The 11,417-nt window shown below is 27.4% G+C and overlaps 1 protein-coding gene across 1 annotated transcript; it reads right to left on the minus strand.

The window, feature by feature from the left end:
- Positions 1 to 213: 213 nt before the first annotated feature.
- Positions 214 to 2,649, minus strand: LOC109797933 (putative indole-3-pyruvate monooxygenase YUCCA10). Its single transcript, XM_020358105.2, has 4 exons — positions 1,780 to 2,649; positions 1,436 to 1,669; positions 991 to 1,116; positions 214 to 766 (listed from the first exon to the last, which is right to left on the minus strand). The coding sequence occupies exons 1-4, from the start codon at positions 2,389 to 2,391 to the stop codon at positions 593 to 595; spliced, it is 1,146 nt and encodes a 381-aa protein (XP_020213694.1). The 5' UTR covers positions 2,392 to 2,649; the 3' UTR covers positions 214 to 592.
- Between the last annotated feature and the right edge of the window lie 8,768 nt (positions 2,650 to 11,417).

The raw sequence follows: 11,417 nt of genomic DNA on the forward strand, positions 1-11,417 counted from the left end.
TGCCAAGACAACAATCTCTTATGTTATCCAAAGTGATCATAAACATAAAATATCGTGCCAAGCTTAAAAGTGGAGATAGTTTTTTTTTGTCACATTGATTGCATGTCAAATATAAAAAAAAAATTGTTTTATGTCAAAATGATTAACATCAACAATTCTATAACCAATATAAAACTTTTATTTTAATTAATATTAAATATTGTTATTTTAATAATGAATCTCTATTGTGGGAAATTTTCAAGCCACTAATTTCCTCTATCTATATCGATTATTTCCACCATTATGCTTCACTGTCTAATGGTTATGATAAAATTATAAACAATGTTAATTACCAAAATAAATTGCTACCTAGCTATGAAGTGAATGAAGAGGAATTCAAAGACATGCATTCTTTTAGAACTTTTAAGCATTTGAAAGAAAATATTGAAACATTTTATTCAACTTCACTATTATATGATGAATTTAAATATCATAGATACTTTAGTTTTCATGTAGTACTACAATACATGAAACCAAAACTATATTCATAATTAAAGTACTGTAATCCCAATCTTGAAAATTAAATGTACGAGACTCTTAGGAAAGATATTTTTTAATATATGTTAAGAATATTCTTGATATCATCGACAATAGCCTCAGCATCTATTTTGACTCCAAATAAGCCTCTTCTCGATAGTCCTGCACAGTACAATCCACATTCACCCTTCCAATGATTGGGAAATTCATTTTTTGGCATCCCTTCATCATTTAGAACATATTTGTAATCCTGCAATATATAAATTAACACCCATCAATTCAAACCAAGCTTAATTACTTTCTCTCTCTCTCTTTATATATATATATATATATATATATATATATATATATTCTTTATTTTGGCAACATGCATAAGGAATAGAATATATTAGAGCACGTTTCAGAGATTTGAAAAAAAATAAAACTTTTTGTCAAAAACTAAATATTAAAAACTACAATTTATATATCTCATACCTTAAGCCAAGAATTAACTATGCTTCTATAGCCAGTTGCAAACACGATTGCATCAAACTCTTTTTCTTCATTGTTTCCAAAGATGACTTTCTTGTTCTCAATTCTCTCTATATGAGATGAAATTACCTGTTGAGAGTATAAATTAATAAGAAAAATCTTGAATTAATCTATCTCTTTACTAAAGTAAAATTTAGTATTGTAAAGAAACGTTCAATTCTCAACTAATAATTATAATTTTTGTTTTGATTCAATTATAAACTTTCTTAAGAATGATATATTTATATATTATCAATTATTATGATAAATAGTCGAAGAAATTTATACTTAATTAAGATCATGAGAGAGAAAAATGTTTTCGGTTGTTGAGAATAAGTATCACATTCTAAGAATCCTTTATTTTTCAAAATACATAAAAGTTGCATGCATGGTTGTAACTTGTGAGTACCTTAATTGCTCCATCCTTAATCTTTCTAATGGTTCCGACATCGATAATCGGAGACCTTCCAGTAACACCCTTAAGATAGAATGGTCCCTTTTTGGGACGATAAATTCCGTACTTAGATAAATCACCATATTCTGTGTCTGACAAAAAGGTAACCATAGTGTCCACAACATCAACCGGTAAATGCTTCAACGCACACATACCTTGATGAATCAATTCTTTGGTGAGCACATGAACCTACAAGTTAAATTAATCACAAACATTTTAATTTTATATAGAAGTAAATTAATCTACACTATATATATAAATATACATATACAGTAATAAAAAAAATTTAAAAAAATTACCGGGTTTCGGATAACAATTGAAGTTCTTGCACCAAAATCTTGGAGATCATAAGCAATCTCCATGCCAGAGTTACCACAGCCAACTACCAAAACCTCTTTGGATTCATATTTTGAACCCGATTTGTAGTATTTGGAGTGCACTATCTCCCCTTCAAAGCTTTCTAGTCCTGGCACATTAGGAATATAACCTTCACTGTTTTCACCCGTGGCAATCACAAGAAACTTAGCCACGTAAACTTCCACCTTGTCTTCAAGAGTGTTCTTTGCTTCTACCCTCCACTTGTCCCCAACTTGATCGTACTTGGCAGACTCAACAAAACGAGAGTAGAGAGGGTTTATGTTGAAATGTGCAATGTATGTGTCTATGTATTGAAGAAAATCTTCTTTGGATAGGAATGTTGGGGCTGAGGGTGGGTGAGGCATGAGAGGCAAAGAGCAAAACTCACTAGCCAAATGAAGGTTTACTCTATCATAAGCATTTTTTCTCCAAAGAGAGACACTGCAATCCTCTTTCTCAAGTATTATGTGAGAGATACACTTTTGTGATAGGCATGCTGAAATTGCAAGTCCACCAGGACCTCCACCCACAATCACCACTGTTGCTTCCCCCATTTTCTTAATTTTCTTGATCGATGTTACTCACAATGTTTCAAAACTTCTGTATTTTCAAAGGCTTCCAATGTTTATATTATATACATGTGGCAATGCTCATTTGCATGCAACCATTCATGAACCAAGGCCATCTTTTGGTTCTGGTAGGATTCATTATATTAAATGAATTTCTTTATACGATTTACTTTAAAAAAATTTAGCATAAGCATATACAAATAATTAATGTTGAGGGTTAGTAAAATTAATGAATAATATTAGCCTTTGTACATTAGAGCTAAATGCATATAATTCAATTAATCACATTTAATTTATAAATTAAATGTATTAACACTATACATGACTTTTTTTTTCATAATAATTAATTAAGTATCTTATATTGCATATTTTCTTAAAAGTGACTTATTTTTCTAGCATTAGAGATCTCGGTCAATGGATGAATACATAATCATTAATTTTGACTACATACAGAACTAACTGAATTCATATAATTGAATTAATCACATTTATATATTGAAAAATATTGTGTTTTTGATACAGAGACTGTTTTCTATACAATGCACATTCTTCTCCTTTGTATAGAAATTAAATAAGACTCCTTTTATTCATCTAATATTAACAAGACTTTATGGTAAACATTTAATAAGTCTTTTTTTATACAACTATATAATGTAGTACATTAAATTAGGGTACATCTCTCCGTTTCATTTTATCTGTGAAATTTTTAGTAAAATTATTTTTATTTACTTTTTTTTTATATGTCAAGTGAACGTTAATTGTTATGTTATTAATTATACACTTAGATCTCATTTAATTTTTTAATTAATTTATACATAACAACTAATATATATTTATTATGTAATAAAAATAAAAGAGAGTATAATAGAAAATCTCAAAATCATTGTACGAAAAATAGAAAAATTTATTACATTTCTTAAACAATATAATTTTAAAGAAACGGAGGTAGTATTTTCTTATAAAGTGACTTATTTTGTTGGAAAATATGAGAAAAATAAAATATTAGAGACAATATATTTAATGGGTCACAAATTTATAATACAAGTAAACTTAAATTTTAGGTATTACTTTTTCTCACATTTTATGTAGGACTTATTTCTTCTCACATGTCATTTTAGCATGCTTTGACTTTAATTACTGTATTTTCTTTTAAAAAATTACACACATCTTATTTTTTCTCTTCAAAGTTTTGATTCGATTATATACATCCATGAATATAAATTTTACAATTTTAAATATTTTTATAATTTTATTTAAGAAGAGAGATTAACTTATTTTACTTAATAACATAAATTATAAATTAAATTTTAACGATTTAATTGTTGAATTAAAATTTTTTAATGTTCATATAAAGTTTACAAAAAAATTTTAAAAAATTGAAAGTTATTTAACACTTTGTTGCATCAATTCAAATTAATGAATAAACATAAAAATAATTTATATGTTGATTTGAATTAATAAAATGAAATATCAAATAATTTTTAAATTTTTTGAAACTTTGCATAATTAATTTATGCATGAAATTTTTTTAATTTCATAGTTAAATCATTAAAATTTGATTTAGAGTATGAGATATTTAATAGAATAAACCTAGTTTAGGGTTTGGAGTAAGTTTAGTCTAGTTAATTAGACTTACATTTTGAGTAAGTGTATCTTTCCTCTTTATTTAATTTATTTATGTATTTTTTAATAATTTACTTTTAACTTTCAAATATTTTGCTATTGTTTTATTAAATATTTTTCTATTGTTTTATTTATATTTTAAAATAGTTTTTGTTTTCGTTTTAAATATTTGATTATTTGGTTCCTTATTTTTTAAATTAATAATTTATTTATGGATTAATCTTTTTTTATTATTTTGATTCAATTAATATTTCACATTTCCTTATCTTCACAACTATTTGATGTAAGTTTTATGATTTTCTACTACATTAATTATAGAAAATTAAAATGATCTTTGAAATTCATGATACTCACATAATAATAAGAAATAGTATGTATCTTTCTCTATAATGAAAATCTCCTTTAATCCTTAGAATACTTTGATATTCTTGAGAAGAGAACCAAGATTTCACCCTTTTGACTTTTCTTTCTACTTTCTCTATCTTCAGTGATGACTAGGGTTTGAGAGAATATTTTCTATCAGGGGTGTGGACCTTGTTTCACATTAGTGGATATTTATAACCCCTAAAGATTGTTATTCCCATCAAATAACAATTATTCTCAAAATTGCTCCATTAAGCCTATTTATGATTTAGTTCCTAATTATTTAATTATTTATTTATTAGTTCCTTTATACATCACATGTTTCTCACATGAGACATAATTATCTTACATTTTCCCACTTGACTCATGTGACATTTCTCATAATGGATAAATAAATTAATTAATTAAATTAACATAATGCGCATTAAAATGACTAAATCATTTGATACATTGAGTTCATCATAATTTCATAATTAAAAATATGAACTAATTTGAGTCATGGTACATAGTTGTACATTAGTTTAATCGACATAGTCCCTTCCATATACTATAAACAAGACTTCTTAATATGATCATTAATAAGGAACACATAATTGGTCCAACATAATATCTTTATTCAAGATAACACCTATTCACATTACTCTAACACAAATATGCATAAAATCATGGAGAATAAGTACTCAGAAACATATCATTAATGAGCTCAAAATATCAATCATTTAATATAAAATAAACATAATACTCAACAATCATTAGCAACAATAATGCCCATTTTTTTAACATGTTCAATAAATGTTTTGGGCGGTAATCCCTTTGTTAAAGGGTCAGCTATCATAAGGTTTGTGTTAATATGTTCTATTGACACATTTTGTTTCTAAACTTGTTCCTTCACGACAAAGTACTTTAATTTCATATGTTTAGCACCCTTAGAGTACTTATCATTCTTAAAAAATAATGCTGCAAAATTGTCAAATTACATTTTTAGCGGCTTGGTAATACTGTCTACAATTCCAAGCCCTGAAATAAAGTTCTACAACCAATTAGCCTGAATTGTAGCCTCAAAACATGCTACAAATTCAGCTTTCACAGTCGATGAAGCAACAATTGTTTGTTTTGCACTTTTTCATAATATTGCTCATCTAGCTAAAATAAATACATAGCCAATAGTGGATTTTCTTGAATCCACACATCCAATAAAATCAAAGTCTGAACATCCAATAACCTTAAGTTGATTAGACCTCCTATATGTAAGCATGTGACACTTTGTTCCCTATAAGTATCTTAGAACTTTCTTTGCAGCTTTCTAATGTTCCATTCCCGGATTACTTTGGTATCTTTCTAACATTCCAGCTGCAAAGCCTATATCTGGTCGAGTATAGATCTAAGCATACATGATACTCCCAACAACTAATGCATACAAAATTGCTTCCATTTTTTTTTGTTCCAAGTCATTTTAAGGACATTGAGTGAGACTAAACTTATCTCCTTTCTGAATTGGAACGGACGATGTTGAGCACTTTTCCATCCTGAATCTCTCTAGTACTTTATTGATATATGCTTTCTAAGACAAGCCTAACAGTTCTTGTGATCTATCTCAGAATATTTCTATTCCTATCACATAGCTTGCCTTGCCCATATCTTTCATTTCAAAGTTACTAGAGAGAAACTTAGTCTCATGAAGAAGACCAAGATCATTAGTTGCAAGCAAGATATCATCAACATACATAATTAAACATATAACTTTACTACCACTGACCTTCAAATATATGTATCAATCAACAATGTTTTCTTTAAATCCAAAGGAAACAATGGTAGCATTAAACTTTAAATACCATTGGCGGGAAGCTTTCTTAAGTCCATATATGGATTTCTTTAATTAATTTGCGCACCATGTGTTCCTTTCCTTCAACTGAGAACCCCATTGGTTGGTCCATGTAAACATTCTCCTCCAAATTTTCATTTAAAAAGGTAGTTTTCACATCCATTTGATGTAGCTCGAAGTCATAATGGGCTACTAATGCTATGATAATTCTAAAGGAATCCTTTCGTGAGACGGGTGAAAAAGTCTCCTTGTAATCAATGTCATCCTTTTGAGTAAAACCCTTAGCAACAAGTCTAGCCTTGTATCGTTCAAGGTTGCCATTAGAGTCACATTTTGTCTTAAAGACCCACTTACAACCAACTCTCTTGTAACCTTTTAGCAATTCTACAAGGTCCCAAACATCATTTTGTTCCATGGATTTTAATTCTTCTTTCATGGCATTTAAGCACCTTTCAGAATTATCACAACTTATAGCCTGTAAAAATGAAACTGGATCATTTCATTAATGCTTGAGTCAGTTTCTAACTCATGTAGATATACCATATAATCATTCAAAATAGCTAGTCTCTTTTTTCTTTGTGACTTCCTTAATGTTATTTCTTGTGGTTATTCTACAATAGGTTCATTCTAAATCATGGGTTAATTATTGTGTTGCGCTTCTTCATTATTATTTGACACAACAGTTAGAGGAACACTTACTTTATTGCTAGAGGCATAAGTCAAAAGAACTTGCACTCTAACTTCTTTGACTTCCACTTTCTGTTGAATTGTACTCCCACTGACTTCACCATTTTCAATGAACCTTACATTTCTAGTTTCAACAATTCTTATACTATGATTAGGACAATAAAACATATACCCCTTTGAATTTTCTGGATAACCAATGAAATATCCATCGATTGTTCTTACATCCAATTTCTTTTCTTATGGATTATAATTCCTTATTTCTTCCTAGCAACCCCAAACATGCAGGTGCCTTAAACTAGGTGTCCTACTAGTCCATAGTTCAAAAAGTATCTTTGAAACTACCTTACTAGGAACCTTGTTTAACAAATACATGGTAAAGTTGAATTTCTTAACATACTCCTAACCATATCCATTAATGTTCTGTAACACATTTATTGTACACCATTTTGTTGTGGTGTTCCTAACATTGTATATAAAGCACAAATGCCACGTTTCTGATGAAGAAGTTTAGCAAATGGACTTGGTTGTTGCCCAGTTTTATCATATCTTTCATAATATTCACCACCTCTATCAAATCTTACAACTTTCACCCTTTTGTCTAATTGCCTTTCTATCGGTATGCACAATTTTAAAAGGTTGAGTACTTTTTGTAGCTCCTTTCTTTGTATGTTTTGTTTGTTTTCCTTTAATACATTCCACACAAATATTTAGATTCGTAAAATCTAGATTCGGAAGAACTTCATTTTTTTTAATTAATCTTTCCATTCTTTCTCTAGAAATGTGACCTAAACGTTTATGCAACAAGAAAGAATAACATTCCCAAGGAAGTTCTCATTCACAACCATTCCAAAAGACGTAATTCTTGCTGCAATATTTGTCATCTAAATGACATGCTCATGCATAGTACGTGAACCATCAAACTTCATGATGGTCAGTGTCTTCATTAGTGTCCCAGCAAGAGACTTATCAGCTGTTTGAGAACACTCTCCCACAAAACCCATAAAGTCTTTAGTACTTTCAATTTTGGGAAGAATTGTCTTAATACTATCAACAACAGTCATTCTCATGAACATTAGGCAGAGTCTGTTAGACTTTTCCTAAGCTTTATACTAGACTTTCTCTTCATCGCTACTAGAATCAATAATAGCAACAACTTTCTCTTCCAATATAGCAAGGTCTAAATCCAATACACCGAGGTGAAATTGGACTTGCTCATTCCAGTCAAAGAAGTTAAGCCTATTAAAAATTGGAATAGACGCTACAAGAGAATTCAGTGAATTGGGATAGATACTTTATAATAAAATTTCACATGAGTGTTTTGAGACATAAAGTACATGCTACACATATAATATATTCAAACATCAATCAATAGTATATTGATGCTCTCCTTTGGGTGATACATCAACACACAACATACAAACATAATGAAGCAAATAAATTTAATCATTATTTTGTGACTAAACATGCACCAATTAAAATTATCTAATACCTTTGGGTATATAAAAAATTTAATAGTACACATAAGTCACACACAATTATATTCATTAATTATGAGAACAACTAATCAACCTTTGGACGATACATAAATGTCTTATAATAATGAATTTCAATATACCCATAAACAAACAATTATTTTATTTAGCATCCATTATTCTATGGGTAATTGAATTAAATCACCATTAATTTAGAATTAAATAAATATAAAATTTGGTCACTTTGTTGACTAACAAATTCATCATACAATTAGTTCCAAGTAAAAAAGAAACTTTACTAGTCCCAATTTAAAGTCATTCATGAATTTCGTAAAAAAAATAAAATAAAATAAAACTTCATGCTTTAGAAATTGAGAACATTGGAATTATACGTTGAAATACATGAAGGTAGCATGCGCAGTCACAAATTCCAAAATTTGATTAAAAAAATTAATTCTTTCCAATTTGAAATACAAATTTCTACATTGAAATACATAAGGGTAGAGTATGTAGTCACGAATTCCAAAATTTGATTAAAAGGAAAAAGTCAATTCTTTCCAATTTGAAATACAAATCCAGGCATTTAAAAAAAAAAGAAACTTTCTTTCAATCACTCAATTTCAAGAAAATAATTCTTACGCGAATGCCATTAGGATTTAGATAATGTGGGATTTAATATATTGATCATAATTCAAAATTAAGAATTTCATTCATGACCAAACAAACAATATGCAGCGAAAAATTAAATCATAATTTCTAATTTTAAAATTAGGGTTCATAAGAATTGAGATTTATATGTATATAATTGTCCTAAACATCATTTAATATTGCAACAATGACCTTGACAAAATTATTCCACTTCCGGTAGTACTCTTATTTATATCAAAGGATCAAACATAATATTTATATAATATTTGTTTCTTTATCTATCCTTTTCCTTTTCACTTTTCATATTATTTTCCCACTTCCGGCGAGGAAAATATTCTTCTATTTTTATTGTTGCATAATTATCTCACTTCCAGTGATAAAAATATTTTTTTTATTTTTATTGTTGCACAATTATCTCACTTTCGATGGAAAAAATATGCTTAAAATTTCTTCATTAATAATGTCTTCTAGATCTTTGCAAAATCGTTACATATATAAAATATATATAACATTCATGGAAAATTATACAATTTTACAATACATATCATTCATGGAGAATCATACAATTTAAAAAATCTTGCTCTGATACCACATGTAAGTTTTATAATTTTCTAATACATTAATTATAGAAAATTAAAAGGATCTTTGAAATTTATGATACTCACATAATAATAAGAAATAGTATGTACTTTTCTCCATAATAGAAATCTCCTTTAATCCTTAGAGTACTTTGATCTTCTTGAAAAGAGAACCAAGATTTCACTCCCTTTGACTTTTATTTCTACTCTCTCTATCTTTCGTGATGGCTAGGGTTTGAGAGAATATTTTCTATGAGGGGTGTGGGCCTTGTTTCACATTAGTGAATATTTATAACCCCTAAAGATTGTTATTCCTATCAAATAACAATTATTCTCAAAATTGCTCCATTAAGCCCATTTATGATTTAGTCCCTAATTATTTAATTATTTATTTATTAGTCCCTTTATACATCACATGTTTCTTACATGAGACATAATTATCTTACATTTGAATTTCTTGTAATTTTTTAGTCAACTAGTCTTTCATTTTTCTATTCTTTCTTTGAACAAAATTTATTTAAATTTTTATATATTATTTTAATTTTTACTATACTTGAATTATGGTTCAACAAATTATTTATCCTTTATTTTATATTTTAATTATGAAGAGTGTGAAAAACTAGATTAACTAGTTGAATCAATCCAATCGGAAATCGGGACATAATTGATCTGAGGTTAATTTTGGATTGAAAAATGTTATTGAATCAGTATGACCTTTTGTGACTCACTCAATCGATTGTTTCTTTATCTAGCTGATGACAAAGAGTGAATGGCATTGATCCAAATGAACTGATACTAATCAGTGAACTTTCTGGTAAAGTAATGTATGTGATTTTTTTAAAAAAATTAAAAATTATTTAAGCCTTTTTAAAATTAAAAATTTATACTTTACATGAAAAATTATTTAAACCTTTTTAATATTAGAAATTGATTTTATGACAAGAAAGAACGATGGAACTAATTAATACCATATTGTTTATAAAAGCAGGGGATAAATGGGTAACTCAATTCCAAATTTATTACGAGGATAATAATCAAGGAACAATCTCGGGTCTATGCACCTTTTTCTTAATTAATGATGTTCTCATTTTTTTTAATTTATTATTAATTAATTTTTTAATTTGTTATTTTATAAATTATTCAACTATCACTTAAAAATAATGTATTTATTTAGAGAGTAAGGGAATTATTTTAGTAAAATTATATAAAAAATAATATATTTATTATTCTTTTTCAATTCTCTATTATAAGAAAAAAAATACATACTTTTTGTTTTTATATATAAGAAAAATTCGATTACTTTTCTCTGATTTAATGATATTCCCTTTGTTCTCTATTATTAAAACAAATTAATTTTATACTTATTAAGAAAATTAGTTATCTGCGTTACATTTTACTAATTTTATAATATTGTTCTAAATTATTCTTATTATAAATGTCAAAAGAAATAGTACAACTTATATGTTATACATTAAAGGAAAGATATTTAAGAGAGAGTATCATTAAATAGGGTAGAAGTAGTTAAAATATACTTAATGTGTAACTTTTTAACTATACTACCTTCTTTTTTACATTTATAACAAGAAAAAATTAGGAATAATATTATGTGATTAGTAAAATTTAATGCATATAACTATTTTCCTTAAGATGTGTGAAATCATATTCATTTTTTTTTTGCTTATAATAAGGAAAATGAGTTGTTTTCAATCCATATGTTGAAACTTTAAACTACAATTATTGTATGATGAAAAAATTATTATAAAATTGTCTCTTTTAGGGATGGTAAAAACATTTGTACTCACAGGTATCTATAGATAA

This window comes from Cajanus cajan, chromosome 6 (assembly GCF_000230855.2).
Source record: "Cajanus cajan strain Asha chromosome 6, NIPB_CcT2T_4, whole genome shotgun sequence".
NCBI lineage: Eukaryota > Viridiplantae > Streptophyta > Magnoliopsida > Fabales > Fabaceae > Cajanus > Cajanus cajan.

Excerpts from the sequence above, each read along its gene's own strand:
- LOC109797933 (XM_020358105.2), bottom strand. The coding sequence starts at position 2,391 with ATGGGGGAAGCAACAGTGGTGATTGTGGGTGGAGGTCCTGGTGGACTT. Across the intron at positions 1,670-1,779 it reads CAATTGTTATCCGAAACCCG|GTTCATGTGCTCACCAAAGA; the intron begins GTAATTTTTTTA and ends TTTAACTTGTAG. Across the intron at positions 767-990 it reads TAGTTAATTCTTGGCTTAAG|GATTACAAATATGTTCTAAA; the intron begins GTATGAGATATA and ends TATATATTGCAG.